At 39.6% G+C, this 21,480-nt stretch overlaps 1 protein-coding gene across 21 annotated transcripts in view; it reads right to left on the minus strand.

Moving 5' to 3' along the window:
* The window catches only part of CHD2 (chromodomain helicase DNA binding protein 2), a 135,195-nt gene that overhangs the window by 13,800 nt on the left and 99,915 nt on the right, over nucleotides 1–21,480 (minus strand). For 20 of the 21 annotated variants that reach the window (XM_082449054.1, XM_082449056.1, XM_082449055.1 and 17 more), the window contains 9 exons: nucleotides 19,895–20,033; nucleotides 19,551–19,701; nucleotides 18,309–18,431; nucleotides 16,947–17,075; nucleotides 15,898–16,038; nucleotides 14,065–14,199; nucleotides 10,189–10,367; nucleotides 8,075–8,174; nucleotides 5,207–5,420 (listed from right to left, as the gene is read on the minus strand). In XM_082449054.1, coding sequence (XP_082305180.1) covers nucleotides 5,207–5,420; nucleotides 8,075–8,174; nucleotides 10,189–10,367; nucleotides 14,065–14,199; nucleotides 15,898–16,038; nucleotides 16,947–17,075; nucleotides 18,309–18,431; nucleotides 19,551–19,701; nucleotides 19,895–20,033 — 1,311 coding nt within the window. The remainder of the gene's footprint in view (nucleotides 1–5,206; nucleotides 5,421–8,074; nucleotides 8,175–10,188; nucleotides 10,368–14,064; nucleotides 14,200–15,897; nucleotides 16,039–16,946; nucleotides 17,076–18,308; nucleotides 18,432–19,550; nucleotides 19,702–19,894; nucleotides 20,034–21,480) is intronic. The other variant, XM_082449046.1, reaches the window with a different exon arrangement.

Here is a 21,480-nt window from a genome sequence, read left to right on the forward strand (position 1 = left end):
ACAAAAATAAACTCAAAATGGATTACAGACCTATGTTAGCCCAGACACTATAAAGCTCTTAGAGAAAAACATAGAAGAATACTCTTTGACATAAACCACGGCAAGATATTTTTTGATCCACCTCCTAGAGTAATGGAAATAAAAACAAAAATAAACAAATGGGACCTAATGAAACTTAAAAGCTTTTGCAAAGCAAAGGAAACTACAAACACAATGAAAAGACAACCGTCAGAATGGGAGAAAATATTTGCAAACAAACCAACGGACAAAGGATTAATCTCCAAAATACATAAACAGTTCATGCAGCTCAATATTAAAAGAACAAACAACCCAATCCCAAAAATGGGCAGAAGACCTAAATAGACATTTCTCCAAAGAAGACATACAGACGGCCAAGAAGCACATGAAAAGCTGCTCAACATCACTAATTATTAGAGAAATGCAAATCAAAACTACAATGAGGTATCACCTCACACCAGTTAGAATGGGCATCATCAGAAAATCTACAAACAACAAACGCTGGAGAGGGTGTGGAGAAAAGGGAACCCTCTTGCACTGTTGGTGGGGATGTAAATTGATACAGCCACTATGGAGAACAGTATGGAGGTTCCTTAAAAAACTAAAAACAGAATTACCATATGATCCAGTAATCCCACTACTGGGCATATACCCAGAGAAAACCATAATTCAAAAAGACACATGCACCCCAATGTTCACTGCAGCACTATTTACAATAGCCAGGACATGGAAGCAACCTAAATGCTCATCAACAGACAAATGGATAAAGAAGATGTGGTACATATATACAATGGAGTATTACTCAGCCTTAAGAAGGAACGAAATTGGGTCATTTGTAGAGACGTGGATGGATCCAGAGACTGTCATACAGAGTGAAGTAAGTCAGAAAGGGAAAAACAAATATCGTATACTAACGCATATATGTGGAACCTAGAAAAATGGTACAAATTAACCGGTTTACAGGGCAGAAATTGAGACACAGATGTAGAGAACAAATGTATAGACACAAGGGGGGAAAGTGGCGGGGTTGGGGGGGGATGAATTGGGAGCCTGGGATTGACATATATACACTAATATGTATATAATGGATAACTAATAAGAACCTGCTGTGTAAAAAAGTAAATAAAATAAAATTAAAACAAAAAAAGAGATTGGAGCAGTGCAGCCACAACACCAAGGCTTGCTGGTAAGCAGTATAAGCCAGGATAGAGGCGTGCAACAGATTCACCCTCAGATCCTCCAAAAGGAACCAACTCTGCTGACACCTTGATTATCGAGTTCTGCCTCCAAAACTATGACAGAATACACTTCTGTTCTTTTAAGCCGCCCAGTTTGTAGTACACTTTGTTACAACAGTCTCAGGAAACTAATACAGAGGCTTAACTAGTAGGAACCATGTGGCCTCATGGGAAATCCATCTTCCAGCTACAATTCGTTAAGATCAAAGACGTGCCACCAAATATATCTCTACTCATTTTGTTGGCTTTCTAGCATTTTTTACAGAGCCAAAGAATAATACCATAAAGGAACCTGTGTAGCTTAGAAATTTATACCATCAAAACAGTATATAGTCGACCAGCGGCTTAAATTCATTGCTGACCCAGGGTGGAGCAGGCCAGGGAACCAAGAAGTAAAAAACTTTTGACTATTCAACCTAAAAATTAACAAACAACAAAAAGAGACACCTTCACAACATGAAAGGATCATCTGAAGATGGCTTCAAACTAAATAGAAAGGTAGGTTTCAAACACGGTGTCAAGGTCTGTGGTACTATGGAGATGGCCAAGTCATTTATTTCCAGAGAAAGTAAACGGTGCTCTTCTTTCTTCTTGAACCCTCCATGGGGTAGATAACTGGTTAGGAAGTACTGACTATTAAGGAGAGGGATGAGAAATCCAAAGTTTAAATAAAAGACGACAGTTAGCTTAGTAAGAAGAGTCCTTTCAAAGGATCAGAATATAAAATCAGTGACATCACATGAATGACATAAAACCAGTCTAATCCCAGGAGAAAAATCAATACAACTGATACAACTACATCTAAGAACATGGAAACATTTCCCAACCATCTTTTTGTACAGTCATTACCTCCCCCCACTAATAAAATGGTGTTCAATTAATTGAACTAAGATTTTTAAGATTAAAAGACATGGAACCTCTGCTTCCAGGTAATTCAGAGTAGCTGCCACAGAATCACACTCTGCCAAGAACAATAAGAAAACACCAGATAAACAGAAGATAATCTGCTTAAAGACATCAAAGAGCAGCCAAACCAATGAAGACTAGAAGGACTAAGATTCCGAAGAGCAAAAAAACCCTCAGAGGTAATAATAGTTGACTTGACTTCTGCAGCCACTGGGGAGATCTGTGACTCTGAGCCTGGGCAAGAAGCTGAATATCTGGGCTTTTCCCAGCCGAGAACCACTGCTGGAGAAACAGAGACACCGGCAGAGCTTTTGGTGGTCTTTCTAAGCTAGAGGGACACTGGACACTTGAGGGACTGCAAATACACAGCCAGTTTTCCCTTAGAACATTTGCTGAATCTGCAGGGAGCAGGAGGCTAAAAAGCTAAGCTAGATACCTTCTGAAAAGCAGAGCCGTTCAGGGCTGTCTCACGGTGCCAAGGAAACCAAGATCCTAGTTTAAGACCTGCCAGTGGGGTGGGGCAGAGAGTGCAGCAGGCCCTCCGTCCGTACCCTGGAGAGCCAAACCCCAGGAACAGGGGGACCAAATGAGAACTAGATTAAGATGATCAACTCCCACTCCATGTGCCTGGGGAGGAAAGAGTGAATCCTCTCTGGGGCAGAGTGACATCATTTGGGGCTTCTACAATTTTTAAAACACAGTGCCTACCATCTAATCAAAAATAACCGGACATGCTAAAAGATAGGGCTGTTATGACTGAAAACCAAGGGAAAAAAAAAAAAGCATACAATACAAATGGTTCACAATAATTCAGATATTAGAAATAACAGTCAAGAATTTTTAAATACCTATAATTAATGTGTTCCAAAAAAGAGGAAAAGATGGAGAAAATCAATTTTCCTAGAAGCTTGAGAATTTTACTGGAAGATTAGAATGTACTTAAAAAAAAAAAAAAAAAAAAGAAATCCTAACACTGAAGTTTAGAAAAAAATGTATACTTCATTTTGATTATGGAACACTTGACTCTCTGTAAAATTTTATACTATGCTTCTATATATACTATATTCTTTTAAGGTTTTGTTCTATATGCTTTTTTCTTTTTACTACTTTTATCTTTAAAAGTAATTCATGCTCATTGTAACCAGTGAAGTAACAGACCATGGAGAAATTATTAATTTCCTCCAATCCGTCCACATTTTTACCAGCCTAAGGTAATTGGTATGTCTATGTTTTCACATCCTTCTTTATGCTTATACAAATATATTATTCAAATATATACCATAGAAAACAGCTTGGTGGTTCCTCAAAAAGTTAAACGTAGAATTATCACATGACCAAACAATTCCACACTCCTAGGTAAACATCTAAAAGAACTGAAAATAGGTACTCAAATAGTTGCACACAAATGTGCACAACAGTACGATTCACAATAGCCAAAAAGCAGAAACAACCCAAATATCCGTCAACTAATGAAAAGACAAACAAATTCTAGTCTAACCATACAATGGGATATTATTCAGCCACAAAAAGGAATGAAATACTGATACATGCTACAACACGGATGGACCTTGAAAACCGGATGCCAAGTGAAAGAAGTCAGACACATATTGTATGATTCCATGTGATTCCTTTAATACAAAGAATCCAGAATAAGTAAACCTATAGAGACAGAAGACAGACTGGTGGTAGTCGGAAGCTGGGGAGAGGGGAGAATGAAAACTGTTTTTTCTTTGGGGTGAGCAAAGTATTTTGGCACTTGATTTAGGTGGTGGTTGCACAACATTGTGAATGTACTAAATGCCACTGAACTGTTCATTTAAAATGGTTACGTTTATTCAATAAAGTTAAACACACACACAACAGAGATTCTGTTGTTGTTGCTTTTTTTTCCCTCCAATTTTTTTTTTAACTATAAAGCCAACTCATTTTTTTAACAACTGCTAATAATATAGAGTACAAATGTCCTATTATTCATCTAACCATTTTTCTATTAATGGGCAATTTATTTCCAGCTTTTTGCCATTATAAGGCTGTAACAGCATCCTCATACATGTATGTGTTTGCATTACTACAGGACAGACTCCCAGAAAAAGGGCCTACGTATTTAGATATTTCAGATTATTTTCTGGAAAGACTGTAGCAATTCACACTCCTAGCAACTTGTGTGCATTTCACCCTTTAATTTTTGCAGATCTGAATGGGTAAGAAATTGGTTAATTTATTGTTACTTTAATGTACATTTCCCCAGCAGCAACTGTTCATCTTGTCCTACTGGCCATTTGAATCTCCTCTTCCAAATGAATTCCCTATTCCTAACCTTCGTCCATTTTTCTATTTGGTTATCCTTCTGTTATCAATTCATAAGGAGTTTTTCAATATTAGCAGTTTTAATCATTTGACTGTCATATATAATGTAAGTTGTTTCCCTGAGTCGTTCATTTGCCTTTTGCTTATTTATGTTGGTTATGTTCTTCTTAGAGTTGAATTAACAGCCTTTTGGATCTTTGTCTCATGCTTTATCTCACTGAGAAAAAAGAGGACAATAAAGTGATGGAAGAGAATAAAGCACAAAGGTCCAGCTACTGTCTTTGGAAAAAAAAATGATTCTTCTTTCGGCACCTTTTTTTTTTTTTTTTTCTTAAACAACTGAGTTTTGTTTTGTTTTTTGGTATATCTATTTATTTACTTATTTTTATTTATTTATTTTTGACTGCGTCGGGTCTTAGTTGCGGGGTGTGGGCCCTTCGCTGAGTCGCACACTCTCTATAGTTGTGGCGTGCAGGTTTCTCTCTAGCTGTGGCGTGCAGGTTTTCTCTCTCTAGTTGTGGCGCGCAGGCTCCAGAGTGCGTGGGCTCTGCAGTTTGCGGCACATAGGCTCTCCAGTTGAGGCACCTGGGCTTAGCTGCCCCGCGGCATGTGGGATCTTAGTTCCCCGACCAGGGATCGAACCCACATCCCCTGCACTGGAAGGCAGATTCTTTACCACTGGACCACCAGGGAAGTCCCCTCGGCACCTGTTTTTAAGACTTCACTTAATGACTCACCTGCATTACTGAAGTGTCTCTTGTTGGGGTGACTATAGTTATCTCTTGGGTGTCCATGCATCTGTGGGCCATGAGAGGCAGGCAAATGAGGCTTCTGAGGGTGAGGGTTGTGCGGGGTGTGGGACTGAGACATCAGGGAATCCCGGCTTGAACCCGAGGCCTCTGGTCGAAATGGTTTCTTACCACCAATCGCATCATCTTTCTTCTTCTGCTCCTGTAGAGTAAAAAGGAAACCAAAGACCCTCAGGATCCCAGGTGGAATTCCCAAGAACAGTATAAAGATCACCACCTTTAAATATTTCCCTCTTGACTTTTGACAAGTCCCTCTCGGCTTCCCTGCTGTTTACTACCTTCTTAGGAAAAAATGCTCATAAATTCCACTGAGCTCCCAGGGCATGGACAGCCTCACAGAGCTCCACCTGCTGCTCAACCTGCTAGGCCACTACAAAGAAGCCAACCTCCAGTGACCTGCAGCTGTCAGACCAAGGGCCCAGGCCGCTGGATGTCACTGCACGGGGCGAGGAACAGGGGCCAGGCTGTCAGCACTCTTGCAAATTGCTCTCAGGCCATGTAAAACTGGGACCACCAACTTCTTCAGGCTAACTTGAACAAACAACCCCTGACTGGCCCAGTGGGAACTAGTTCTCATGCCAAAGTCATCATGCTAAACATCTAAATGTTTAAGTAACAACATATCTTTACCACACAAGTGAAATATTTGACATAAAAACATCAGAAAATACAATAAGGAAAAAATAAGAACTGTGAAGTGACCTAAAATCTCACCACCAAGGGAATTACTGTTAATAATTTGGTCCATGTCTTTCTGAGCCATTTTGTGTGTTTATACATAATACAGTACACCCCCCTAATCCACGGGAGATACACTGCAGGACCTCCAGTGGACGCCTGAAACTGCAGATAGTACTGAACCCTATATGTACTATGTTTTTTCCAATACATACATGCCTATGAGAGTTTAATTTATGAATCAGGCACAGAAAGAGACTATCCGAATTGCCAGCATCACTACTCTTGTGCTTTGGGGCTACTATTTAGTAAAATAAGGATTACCTGAACTCAAGCACTGCAATACCACAACAGTCGATCTGATAGCCAAGAGAGCTACCAAGTTACTAATGGGCAGGTAGCGTATAGTGTGGATACGCTGGACAAAGGGATGATTCACGTCCCATGTGGGAGAGAGCAGGACAGCACGAGATTTCATCACGCTACTCAGACCAGTGCGCAATTTAAAACTTATGAATTGTTTATTTCTGGAATTTTCCATTTAATATTTTCAGACCATGACTGACTGCAGGTAACTGAAACTGTGGAAAGCAAACCACAGTGAGGGGAACTGCTGTCTGTGTGTGCGTGCATGTGTGCGTGTGTGTGTGTGCGTTTTTTAAACAAAAATATTATTTGATATTTTTTTACTTAATGTATTGTAAAAATCTTATGTGAATACTTACTTCCACAATATTATATTTATAGCTGAATATTCCCTGATATGGATATATCGAGTCATTTCCATATAATCATGTTTAAACCCTTAATTATCTCTTTCGACTAAATTCTTAGAAGGAGAATTGCATGTTTTAGTCTTTTGGTAAATCTTACTAAACTGTCCTCCAGAAAGGTTGTGACTGTATACTATAACCCCAACTAGTGGGACCACTACTTTGATTACTCACCTTATCCTAACTTCTGATACCTAGACTAATGAAGCCCTTTACCCTTTACATCATTTGTCCAACCTCACTCATCCTAACTTTCACTCTTTCCTAGAGGGCCTTTCCCCAACCATTGCATTCCCTCCTGGGGCTTTTCCTGACTATTCTTTCAGAGACTTTTTACAATGTATAAAATTCACAGTAACATTCAGCAGTATTACTATACTATTCCTGTCTATTACCGTTCTACCATATTCTTCCATGTAAAATTAAATTATAAACCACTTGAGGGTGCTACTCCACAGCTCAGCACAGTGCTGGGCACAGGATATGCTTATGCAACAAATACTTCTGAGCACCTGCCCTGCGCCTGGCACCATTCCAGGTGCTGAGGATACGGGAGAGGATGAGAGACATAAGACCTCAGCCTTGACATGGTAGTGAAGGAGGTATTAAATGTTCCTAGACTGGCACTACATGGCTAATTGGGGTAGGGCCCACGTGGCAAGTCACCAGATCTGCAAACGGACATGGCTGAACAAGGAACGCTGCCCCTGCAGCATCGGCCAAATCACTTCATGCCCATGCCCCTCCACCAAAGAAGGGGAGGCAGCTTCTGGGCACCTTCTCATGTTTGCTCCTTTACATGAGCGGTTGGGACCCTACGTACAAAAGCTAGAAGGACACCAAGTACATGTGGACCAGAAAAGAACAGAAAAATTATGTGCTGCCCATAACTGTTATCTTTCAGGAGCCACATTTATAAGCTACCATAAGACATGTGCATATGGAAGAAAAGCCCTGGTGAATAAATGATTCCAGGATATAAGAACACAGAGGAACAACTCCTTGTCAGAATTTCCACACTGTCTGGTTCCAATACATTGGCTATTTTACCCATCGGGTCTTAAGTGTTAGTTTGTCTACTTATGGAACATGTGGAGAAACTGCACAGCTAACACAGTGAAAGAGCCCACCATCCAAGACAGGCTGGGCTGTGGTGGGCTACTGCACCCCCTCTTGGACCTAGACCTCCATCTGCAAAGTAAAGGCAGAGAACCTGTGCCCTTTCTAGCACCAACAACCTATGAGTCTATGATCATCTCCTCAGGAAAAAAACAGTAATTAGGAATTTTTCTGTGGAAATGGTTTTTATCTGTTTGTATGAATTAGAATTAAATTTGTATTTTACCTCTTCTTCTTGAGACCTTTTCTTGTGAGCCATCTTGTATAACTTATGCAATTTTCGAGCATCAAATTCTGTAAACTTGGAAACAAAAATCCATAGGTTCCTTAAAAAAAAAAAAAATTTGTTCTGGTGAATTACAGAATTTTAAAAATAACTATTCTCTTTATAGATGGCAAGTTATTGAATTTTGCTGTGGAATAGTCTCCAAGTATAGAAAATAAGTTACAGAAATAATCTTTCAGGTCTTGGCATCAATAATAAATACACCTTTAAATGCTACTGTCAATAGAATTTGACCTAGGGGTCTGGAGACGAGGGTTCTGTCTCACAGCTAAAACCCCTCTAATTTATTTCACTGGCACCTAGGACTCCGGACCTAACGTCTTCCTCCACACCTTCTGCCCCCCCTGGACCCTGCCGGGCAATCTGTCATTACCGCCATATCCCAGGTGGGGACCTATGTACGGCTGGGCATCTCTGCATTGCTGCCCCTTCTTTCCTCCCAGTCGTCACCACCAAGGCCTGTCATTTCTACCTTAAAACTCCAAGGGACTCTTCTCCTCCAATTCCACTGCACTCACTCTAGCATGGCATTACTGTCAACAGGGGAGTGACTGGTAAAACGGGTGTGTAGAACAAGGAGGCACAGGTACCCTCCGTGAGCTGGAAGGGAAGGCTCACATCCTCACACACTTCCTGGAGAGCAGTCACACCACACCGTGCCATGCCACTCAGAGGACACTGCCCTGGCTCCTGACAAGTAAACCTGCTGCATAGTGTGGAAAACCATTGCCTTCCTTTCTAAAGCCTTCTGTAATAGGGCTTCAGTCATCTTAACGAACTGCCTTTAAACCCTAAGACCCTCCCAGTCCCCTCACTGTCCCACTTTCAAGGCTTTGCTGAAGCCTGAGACCTCTCCTCATCTAAGCAGGTCCACTCTGCTCTTCCATGCCGGCTCGAGTGTACATGCCCAGCCCTCAGAAGACTTCCCTCCCTCACTACTCCTCTGCATGTGCTTATTCCTTCTTGGAATTCCTACTATACTTGATCTTCCAATCACCACTTCATCATGGACAGTTTCTCACAAGTGGGCAAGGAACTCCTTATGAACCACAGCAGGCCAGGACCATAGAACCTGGCACATCTAAACAAAGACTGGCCCCAGTGCACAGTATCCAGCCCAGCTTCGCGGATCTATACGTTAAGATGATGCATTTTCGTTATCTTCCAACAGGGATTAAGCTCAGTATACAGAAAGCCAGATGGCTAGATACAGGGATCTGGTTTGGTAACAGTGTAAAACGGAAGTAAAGTCACATTTCAAAACTTAGATCTTCTTTTTTTAATGGGTGTGAAGCATGCTATGGATAGCATCATGACAGAAGGTTTTCTTAAATCTCTTTTTCACTCAAAAGCCAATCCACTGATATTAGGTATATTATACAAAGATAATTACATTAACCATGAAGTATTAATGTATGAGTTCAACATAACTGTGGAGTATGGAAAGAGACTTAATGTTACAATTGTCTTTGAGAAATTCCAGTCATGTTTTCTTAAAACATCAAAAGTGAATGTATAAATGAATATATGTAAGTCATAATGCCTTACAAACTGAAGTTCTGGATTAACTGCATTAATCCAAATTACTTCTACAGTTCTTCAATTATTAAAGAGAAGAGAACTCATAGCTCTGGTGGTTTTAGCCTTTGCTTCCTCGCATGAGGTTAGCAGAGAACTAACCAATTAGTTATTATATTATCTCTGAATATTAACCTGAGATGGGTAAAGTAGTGAAATTATAGATGGTTTCTATCCCTTCCAGGTCTAAAGACTGAGTCTTTATTCTGAGGACAGGCCAGCAAATCCAGTATCACGGTATTTCTCTCATAAAATAATGACATCATCCTACCCATTCAAAAGATTGGTCTCAGAGGAATGGCCTATTTCAGGAAAAGGAAACTGAAGCCTGCAGGTATGTTGCTAATAGGCTGCTTTTGCTGGGAAAACAATTGTTCATTAGGTGGCTGTGTCATGTTGCATAAAACAAAACAGAACCCCTAACACACACTTTGTCATCAAATCAAACCAGGCAATTTGAGGCTGCAGCTGCTTACCTCCTCCACAGTTTGATGTGCTCCTGGTCTGAGTAAGCTTTAAGGCACTCGGCTATCCGGTCCCCGATTTTCAGCAGGCAGTTCCGGGTGTGCTCCAGCTGTTCCTGTACACTGAGCCCCTTGTCAGGTTTATCCAACTGTTTCAGTGCCTTTTTCACAGGCCTCATCCTCTCCTTACACTGGAACAGACCAAGAGTAGAGACATAAAACATCTGCAGCAAAGACAGCTTCAGCTGTGCTTACTGTGCCCTAAATTCCCAGAGAACACACAGCGCCCCCCAGGCCACATAATCACTAGAGGAGAAGCAGGTAATGGCAGGGGAACAAGTATAAATGTTAGAGTCGGAAAAACCTGAGGTTCAAGTCCCAGCTCCATCACTCAGAGCGATGACTTTTACAGCTTACTTGGCCTCTCAAAACGCTGCTCCGTTTCCTCATCTGCAAGAGGGGCATGATAATCTCCCAAAGCCATTATGAAGATAATGAGAAGCAAAATTATAGACCTAACCTGAAAACCTCCCATCACAAACTATCTAAAACTACAGGATAAAATATTTACAAGTCCTTTAGACTTGTAAGAAACTGAGGGAAAGGTTTCCAGATAAAGATAGTAGACTGAACACAAGAATCTTTTTCTCCCCCTCCCCATCCACTAAAACAACAGTAAAGGAATCGCCGTAAGAAGAGATAAGCCCACAAAGACAGGGAAAATGAGAGGAAGCAACAGCAACAAAATATTGGCAGCAAGTGAAATGACTTAATAGACCTGAGACAATGAAATCCTAACCCAGCAGTGGAGAGAGCTGAGAACCAACCTGATTTATACTGCAATTCCTGCAGAGGCTAGCTAAGTATCTCTGGAAGTAGCGATGAGGGCTAAAAATAAGGATTTTGTTTTGTTTTGTTTTGTTTTTTTAAGACTGCCTAAGAGGAACAGATTTATAATAGACGCCCAGACTTCCAACTCTGCCTGACAAAAGATATGGAGGTTTATTCTCTGGAGAGGATAAAAGAAAAGTCTCTGAACTGGGCTACACAGGCATAGTTGAGAGGCAAGGCTACTACACTGAGAATAGCATTGTATGAATATATGCATATTAGATAAGCCACCGTCCAGTCTTTTTATTTGTTTATTTTTTGCCTCTCAGATTCTAGAACGAAGAAAGCCAGGCCTTAACCCTCCAGTCAGGAGACTGGAGGATTCTCATCCCCAAAATCCAACCACCCAAGAGGAAGAACCAAATGATGCTGATTCCCCACTGGAAGTTTTCCAAGGACGCAGCCCAGCCAGATCACCCTACAGAGAACACTCTCAAAGTCGATCAAGCCCCACCCACATGTTCAGAGCTTCCAATCAGATGTTTAGTCCCTACTCTTAAATACGAGCAGACAACCAAGGATTACCAAGCCATTTGAAAAATATCTAACATGAGTGACAGAAAACAAATCTAAGAGAAATATAAAAACATTCAGAGAACCATATGGGGAAAAAAGATCTTGGAAATAACACATGACGAGAGAAATGAAAACCTCAAAAAAAATAATGGCAGATAAAGCTGAGGAGATCTCTAAGAAAGCAGAGTTAAAAAAGAAGAAATGGAAGAAAGTTTAAGATAACATTAGGGACCACTCCCAAAGTCCAATATCCAAAAAGTAGGATAAAATTAAGAACTGAGGAGGAAATTATCACAAAATAATTTAAGAAAATTTCTCTGACCTGTAGGGCATGGTTGTCAGCCACTGAAGTATCTAATATAAGGAACTATTAAGGCACATGTCCATGTAACTTTGGAAGAGTGAAAATCTGACAAACTTCCATCACTTTGTGATAATTTCCATAGCTATATACTTACAATTTATTTTCCAGTACTGTACTTAAATTTTTTAAAAGGACACAAAATAAACTGGAAGATACATGACTGTAACAGATAAAAGATTAGTATTGCGAATGGATATAGGATTCCTATAGAAAAGGTAAGAAGAGAAAAATTACCTGGAACAGGCAAAGGATATGAAAAGGCAATTCACCAGAAACATGAATGCCCAATAAATATGAAAGTAAATGTTCAACAGCACCACTGGTCAATATTTCATACCTCTTAGATTGGCAAAAATTAAGAAGTTAGAAATTACCAAGTGTTTCCGAGACTGGGAAGCAGCTGGAACTCACATTCGTTGCTGGAAAGAGTGCAAAGCTCTACAATCACTTTGAAGACTAATTCCACAACATCTAAAAGCAGTAGATGTGCAGACCCAAAGAAACACCCAGCTTTTCTGCTCAAGCTACACACTAGCGAAGCTCTTACACATGTGTATAAGAAAATATTTACAATTTCACTGCAGCCAATTTGTAGTAGTAAACATTTGGAAAACCCCAATGTCCATCAATAGGAGAAAGAATGAATTGTGGAAGTCATAAAACAGAATAATATGAAACACTGAAATCAGAGACATAATTATCAACATGGATAAATCTCGAAAGTGTACATGCTGAGGGAGGAAACGCAAGTTACAGGATACACACAGTGCGGCATTTATTGATAGGTTCAAATCTTTGCTCTACATCTTGGACAAGTTACTTAACTCTCCTCACCTTATTTTTTAAGGGGTAAAATAGAGATAATTACCTACCTCATAGGTTGTTGTGGAGAAAATACACAAAAAGCACACTAATAACGCCTGGCTGTTTATATGAGCTATTACTTACTGTCTTTAGAGACATTAAGTAAACTCTAGAACCACGCATGAGAATTACGATTTGATCTATACTGAATTTAGAATTGTGGCCACTTCTAGGGAGGCAACAAACCATGACCAGAAGCTTCAACTTTATAGCCTGAGCCTTAAAAAGTTCAGACCTGACAAAACTTGATGGTACCTCTATCAATGCCTATTACATTCCTGAAATTTTTCTGTATTTTTAGAAGATATCATAATATAAAAACAAGAGTAAATGAGCCAGTATGTAAATGCAATTTCTTTTCTTTTTTTTTTTTTTACTTCAAGTATAATTGATTTACAATATTGGATAAGAGCAATTTTTTAAATAGTATGGTACCACAGAAGCGTTAGTTATGATTTTCTCTTATAAACACTGGGCTAAGAAGCAGGAAACAGATCAGAGAGCTGGTTGTGTAATGAATTTATTCATTTACTCATTTATTGAGCTACTTCTAGCATCTACACATACTTTATATAAGACACAGTACTTGCCCTCAGAGAGCTCACAGGAAGAAGAGTAAAGAGATTTAAGAAAAATGAGATAAGTGCATAGAGAAAAAAAAATACACGTATGCATACAGGTTTCTGGGAACATGGGAAAAAAAGGGTAAAAAGAGAGAAGACTGCCTTACAGGATGAGGTCAAAATTCTATGCTTTGCTTCCCCAGAGCAGGAATATTTTGAGATTTGGAAGATCACTTTCTCTCTGAAACTAAATTAACTATTCAAGTGAACAGTGATGTGTGGAAGTTTGGGGAAAGGAAAAGACCTCAAGAGAGGAGGGGAAGGGAAGCGAGTGCAACACAATGAAATATACACGTGCAGCTTCGGTAAGGGCCTAAGTCCCGGAGGACGCACTGGCCTGTTTCCATCCCATACAAGGCTTGGTCCATGACTCCTCCCCTCACCTGCCCTGTCTCCTATGAGGAGATGGACCACATCCTAGGCCACGTCTTGGCTCCTAGCCCCACAACACGGGAACACATAAGATAGGCCGTGCTCGCCACCGCTCCAGCTCACGCAGCCAGGACCCCAGCCTCGTCTCAGGTCATGCTGCTTAGACCGACTGAGGCTGAGTGGCGGGAACTACAAAAGGCAAAGCCGCAGCAAGCACTGTGGCTGCAGACCCCAGAATTCCTCAACTTCAGGACTTACTATGCTGAATGTCTCCTGGTCCAGATCATCATCCTCATCCTCTCCAATGGGGACAGGTTCACTTCCTGCTGTAATATGGACAGGACCCTGAGATCGCTTTGATTTACTTGAAGATTTGGCATCACCACCTTTAGGCTTTTAAAAAAGAGTTACAAGGAATCATTGTCATTTGTGTACTCCTGTCTTGCAATTTGGACTTCTCAGCTATGTCACATCACTACAAGTGGGTACATAGGATGGCCTCAGTTTTGAGACATCATGAAGCCAAACCTATTTGATTAACAGTTTAATCATATGTCATTCCCACTTCTGTCTCTAAACAGAGCCAATTATAATTTTAGCTTCATCAATGCTATTCTGGCTTCTATTCCCTAATCCATAAAATGTATGAAAATGTCATCAAGAGCTTAAGATTGTGAATTGGCAGAGCCCTCACAGAGTAGCATGTAGCAACTTAAAAATGAAAGTACACTTCGATCTTGGAAACTGTATTAACCAAAATATTTCAAGTGACTGAAATTTACATAAATCCACATGGGTAAAGTTCATTTATCCATGAAAGGGTGCAGAAGGATGGAGACAGAGATACATATAAAAAATAACTTTATGTATGAACATTTAAAAACATAAAACAATACTATGCTTTGATTATGATTATGTAATATAGTAAAAGTATAAAAACATGGGCAGGAAGGTTTCACACGAACTTCAGGGCAGTGTTACAGAGGAGAGAAGAGGGAGGAGAGCAATGAAACTGGGAGAAGAAACAGAGGGGAGTCCCAGTAATGAGTGCATGGATACCAAATACAGTAGCCCAAAAAAAACCCACTTGAAGTAAACATGAAAAATGTTAACAACAGCTGCAATATCTGGGTAGTGGACATGTGGATGCTGGCTAAATCATTCTTTGTGCTTTTATTTTTTAAATATTTCACCTCTTAAGAGAAGAATACCTTTCTGCAGAAACACAAATGCAAAGAAAGGTATCTGTTACAGTACAGTTTATAACACTAGAAATTTGAAAGCAATTTCAATATGGGAAACTTAAATTGTTTCCAAAATGTTATAATCAAACAAAATCTTCCTTATCTATTAAAAATGATTTTAACTTTTATTTATTCACTTGGAAAGCTGTTTGTGATATATTGCTAAGTGGGGAGAATAAGGCTATCCAAACAGCCTGGTCTGATTTTTATTTTATATTTGTTCTTATATGCATAATAAAAAGTTCCAAAGGTGCTCATCAAGAAATCTGTTAGCGCTATGACTGGATGGTAGAATTAAGGCAGTTATTTGTTTGTATGTTTTAACAATGATTAAAGATTAATTGCAAAATAATTTCATCATAAGTCAGCAAGGTGCAACACTGTACCAGAATTCTGTGGTTTGGAGTGAACTTCATAAAACCCCAACATGAAGATTATATAATAATAGTAGGGCTTTCACCCATTTCTACTCCAAAAGCTTAACTCTTGATAGTATTTCATAGTATTTCATGTATTCAGATTCATCTGTGGACTGTGCTTTTCTACCATGAGTCTGAGAACATGTATCAAGTAGTTACCTGTCCTGTCTCATTCCAACACCCTCTCTGAAATGTGTAATAAAAGAGCAAATAAAGGCTTCTATATTAAAGAACACCACAACTCACACACTCCCCTCTCTCTGCAGGAAGAGGTGCAGGCATCCCCCTGACAGCCCCATCCTTCCTTCTGGGATATACTCATAAAATGACAATTATTTCAGGGTCCCTCAAACCCCATTCTACTTCTAAATCCTAGAAGGGAATTTCAAAGGCTGCAGGCATCTCAGTAAGTAGAATGACATCGGTACCTTCTCTTTCTTATCTTTTGATTTCTTCCTTTCCTTGTCCCCTTCCTTGTCTTTCCTAGAACTCATTTGTTTCTCCTTGTTCTCCTTGTTCTCTTTCTTCTTCTGTTTCTTTTTCATTGGACTTTTTTCTAAGCCATCATCCTAGAAAACAAACAAGGCTATGAGCTTTTGCCACAAACTTTACATTTCCTCGTTTACTTTCTAGAAAAAAAAGCACTGCCCCAATGGTTCATCACTGTGTCCACAGAAGTATGTTCTCAAGCATACAGCCTTAAAGCTATCTGCTTAAAGTGAAGCCTGTAGAGGCAGATGCTCTTCACTTACATCTTCTCTTTATTTCTCATAGCAACCCTTCAACACAGGCATTATCATTCCCATTTCACAGATGGAAAAAACTGAGGAACAAAGAGATTATATACCTGCCAGGTAGTAACTGGTAAGGTTGCTAGTATTTGAATTCATGCATGCTTGACTCAAATCCATGCTAGTTCACATACCCACTGCTGATCCTCCTGGAAATAACCTCAAAGGGCAATTACACTTGAAGAGTAACAAAATAAAATCCCATAAAGTTTTCAGTCACTGAAACAACAGACTGAATGCTAGCAAGCTATTTTTCATTTTGCTTAGACCAGAGGTTACAAATTGACAGGCCTTGGGCCAAACCTGACCCACAGGTGAGTTTTGTTTGGCCCACCCAACAATGAACTGCGTAACAGCTGCCCCTATACATTAGGCATGAGCTCCCTGGTTAACCACAGTCTCCACCACTCATCGCTCCCAACAATGAGGCTGAGTGTCAACTGCCATTTGCATGGTTCCCTTCATTTCCTTCCATTACGAATTTACTTCTATTATGAATTTTCAATTGCTGACTTTAAATGAACAACTATATTCCTCTCTCACAGGTTAAGCAAAGACATAACATAGTTTCTATTTTTATTTTATCTACTCTGGCATGTAAACCAAACACATTTCAAATGATTTTATACCAGTTGGCACAATAAATGTAACTTAAAAATAATCTCAACTGAAATCCAGCCTCATACCTTTACTTCTCCCTCTTCTGATGGATTATCTGAGTGTCTAGGAGATGAAAACTCAATTCCATGCTCATCTTTCAGCCTCGGTGCTTTGTTTTCCTTCTTTACTCGAGGCTTCCGCTTCTTTAATTTGGCCTGGAAAGGGTAAGAAAATGATGATAAAGCAAGTCCCTCAAAAGCATGACCAAATAACATCATGATTCTTTGGAACAGTAGCAGCCATATAATTCGAACAAGGAAACTCAGAGAAAATTCAAAGGAGTGCAACCAATTTTACCTGAAGGAGAAAAAAAGAAACTATAGGCCTTATAAATCTCCTATGCCACACAAAAACATCCATATCCTTGAACCTACTGATTCCATTTTTTGGAATTCAATCTAAAGATAAAATTCAAAAGAAGAAAAAACACCTTATGTACAAAGATATAAATAAAGATAATATATAAAATAAGAGTAACATTAAAAAAAACTAGAAGCATGTTATATCTAAAAATAATGAAAAGGTGTTCATCTACTCAAACAGATACAGTAATTTAAACAAGTAAAAACATGATGCAATCTATCTCCCCAGAACCTAACCTAACTTATATAGAATATCCTCAACATATTATGTGAACAATGACATTAATTATGACACTACTACGCAGAAAAGGACAAGGTATGGGATAGGATTTTTTTCTAAAACTTGCTTTCTTTATAATATAGGGAAATTAATACAAATGGCATGGCTCTAAGAGCACTTAAGGAACATGCACACACAAAGGCCGCTACTACTGGCTGTAACTTATAGTATCTCCTAACTGTGATTCTCATCTTTTTAGGCCTGAATTGAAATGAAAAGTTGGGGAAATAAAAGCTAAAGCTCAGATGAGTCCATTAGTAACTCGGTTGAAATTTTTCACTGAGCAAGTCAGGCAACTGTAACTGAAGTCCAGTTTCTGAATTAACTGTGTATCCTAATTACCCATTTTATCCCTGGGACTCATGATTACAAGTAGCCGAGTGTTAGCTGTAACAACGGGCAAACCCAGTGATATTCACGCAGTACTGAGAACTATATTCCAAAATTGAGGAAGGAGCATAAAGACACAGCAACAGTATGTCTAGACCAGTGGCACTGGCAGAAATGAGGACTATTTTGAGGCAATATTTGAGGAGAATGCCAAGATGTTTAGGTCAATTACTAAATGAACATTCCTATCATTACCCAACCAAACCATCATTACTGGAACCTCAACAGCAACACCTGACAAGGAGAGGGTTAGCGTTCTGTGGAGATGCCTGGAGAGGGCATCTCTGCCCCGACCTAACCCTGCAGGGCTGGAGCCTCAGACCCCTGGACAGTGCCTGGCTGGCAGCTGCACTCACCTCTTCCCCGCCCGTCACGGCCCCCTCCTTCTCCAGACTCTTCCTGAGCAGCTTCAGCAAGTAGTCCGCTCGGGTCTGCAGCTGCTTTCCCTGGGGCTTTTTATCTGTCTCCACTGGCAGGATCTTCAACAGGAAAGGAAGAGAAGTACCCGCCACGGCCCACAGCCCGGTTAGTGGATCAGGATAAACAGAGATGGCAAACAACTGAGCAGTCCTTTCCCTCCCCACCACCCAAAATACAGATAAAGCCTCAGATCCTATCTCATGTCCATGGCTCCCAGTCACTGAAAATCCCTTATGAGCCGTTCTCGTTTTACAAAATGGGATGGAGAAATCCAGCTCTCCCACTGGCTCCTACCTGTGCTGTTAACAGGGTAGAACAACTCAGGTAGGAGGGGCTTGTTGGCTTCATCTGCTAGAGCATCCCAGCCGTCGTGGATTTCCTCCTTCCAGGAGCAGGGAATCCCTGGAGCTAGGTTAAAGCTTCATTTTAGATTGAAAATGCTTCTTAGAGCATTGCTGGAGAGCACTGAGCTATGCCAGGACACAGCTGGACCTCTCAGGCCAGACTGGATTTGGTCTCAGTGCTTATGGCAGGGTGCTGTCACCCTCTGAGAACATTGCACCTGGGATGAGCATTGTTTGACGTGCCAGGAAAAGCCCTGCCAGGAGCACAACATGGAGCGCATCCTACTAAAATTTGAGCCAGCTTTCCCTGCTTACAGCTCTGAGCACGGCCTTACTATACTTGGTAGCCTGATGTGCAACGGATAGGGTGGGAGGCTCGATTTTGTGGGAGAAGTACAGCCAGTGTTTAATTCCATTACAAAAAATACCAAGGTATGGCTCATTCTTTCTTCATGTGTAGAAATGAAATATGGCTGTTTCAAATATTGTTAAAGAAAGTGCCAACAACTAAGGCCGAGAAATGCTCTTATTATTAATAATCTTACCCTGGTATTTGTTGCAATGAGATTTGACCTACAATAAAAATCAGAATTTGAAGACTTCTCCTATAATTTCCCAAAAATTTCACCGGCTATTATCGTCATCTCTGAAATAGTGCCACAGTCCACTAAAGATGGTAATGCTTCCAAGGATAAAGAAATCCCAGGAATTTACTATTGTTCTAATTTCCAATTTGATCCCCACCCCCCAGAAAATAGTTAAAAGTAAGTAATCAATATAAAAATATTATACAACAAATCTTCTAGACATCTCCAGCATCACAGAAATACTTACTTTGTCAGTTAACTTAAGCTCTGGATCCGTTTTAATTAGCTCCCAGTTTCCATAGCCGTGTTCATAAATTCCCAGCAATAGGCGAGAATCATCCTCTACTCCCCACTCGACATCAAAATGTGCAGCTTTGACACGACAGGTTAAGCAGTATCTGAAAAGATTTCCAAAGCAGGAGGACATTAGAGGAGGGGTCTTTCTGATTTGGGAATAAACACCAATGAGCAAAGCACTCTGGTATGTTAGAGAAAAGACAATGAAAATACTACATAACTACACATATCTGTAACTTCAAATCTGTTTTCTAATGGCACAAGCACCCACGCATGAGCATGTATTATACTCACTTTTTTTTTTCTTCAGGGTCTACAGGGATAGATTTATGCAGCATCTCAAACTCTTCTTCATGTTGGATAATAGATTTCACATTAACCTGAACCCCAGATATCTTGATAGTTGGGCCTCTCTTTTTCCCTGGTCCTTTCCCTAAAGAACACCAATTTCATATTCGTTAAGTGAGAATTCGCTGAAGTTTCACAGAAAACATAGGTCAACAAATCCTGAACTCTTATTCCCTCAGCGTATATTTCTGGTTTATCGTTAATTCAAAGATATAATATCAAGTAAGGCAAAAATTTTTCTCAATTAATGTTTGTAAAATAATCTCTAAACAATTCAGTTTTTTAAGATTTAGAATTTTTTAATCCAGTAGTGTTTATAATTGTATTTTAATCTTCCTATTTGTTTTATACTTTGGCTCTAAAATTACTAAAATTTATGAAAGAAGATTTTTTTAAAGGAATAATATTAATGCTGAAGTTTTTTCTTTTGTTTTTCTAACCCATCAACAGATTTTTAAGTGCTTTAAAAGATGATCTTCTCTACTAAAAAAGTGTGAGATCAAGTTAATAACTAACACATTTGAAATGATGAACAAAAGAAGTCATGGAAAGGTTACCCTAGCCCGAGTTTCCAATTAAAGTAATCCTAGAGGTAAAAACAAAGCAGTCAATTCTAACCAAAGAGACCAAATCGAAATGCATGATAATGACACTTGTCTGTGAGGGAAAAGATGGCTCAGAGCCTGAGAAAAGATTTCTTTTTTTAACATTCAAGTCGATGAAATGGCACTACAATTATAAACAATTATTTAGGGATTCTCATATAATCCACTAGAATTTCACTTGCAAATGCTATTCCCAACAATACTGATGAGTTCTGGAACAGAATGTGGCAAAATGGGAAAGGCACCTCCTCCGAAGATCAGAAATCTGGATTTATTCCCGGATCTGCACAAACTACCCCCTGTCCCCTTTCCCCTCTCACTTCTAGTTATTAACCTCTCTGGGTCTGTGTTTCCTCATCTGTAAAATAAAAAGATTGCAACAGAAAAATGGGCAAAGGATAAAGAGACAATTCACAGAAAAGGAAATACAAATGGTTCCATGTGAAAAACACTCAACCTCATTCATGGTAAGAGAAATACAAATTAAATATATAGACATAGCCTTTTTAACCTCAGGTTGGGAAAATTCAAAGATCTGAAAATATGTTGGTGCGATTAAGAGGAAACAGACACTGCCATTCTAGTCAATGCTGGTGGGAGGATATGGCGCAAATGGCATACACACAAGATTATTTACCACAACACCGTAAAGCAAAAGATTGGAAAGCTAAACGCCCATTAACAGGATACTAATATTGTAAATCCGTAACAGATTGTGTAGCTCTTCAAAAAAAAAAAATTCAGGCAGTGGAGAAAAGATCAACCATCTTTAATGAATGGTGTTGAGACATATAGTAGCCATATAGGAAAAATCCAAAATCCAAAAAACCTGGATGCAATACCAGGAAAGACTCCAAGTGAATCAGAGATATAAAAGTAAATGAAATCACATAGGTATTGGTAGTGGTGAGGGGTGGTGATCTTAAT

This window comes from Balaenoptera physalus (genome assembly GCF_965194825.1).
Source record: "Balaenoptera physalus genome assembly, chromosome: 2".
Classification (NCBI taxonomy): Eukaryota; Metazoa; Chordata; class Mammalia; order Artiodactyla; family Balaenopteridae; genus Balaenoptera; species Balaenoptera physalus.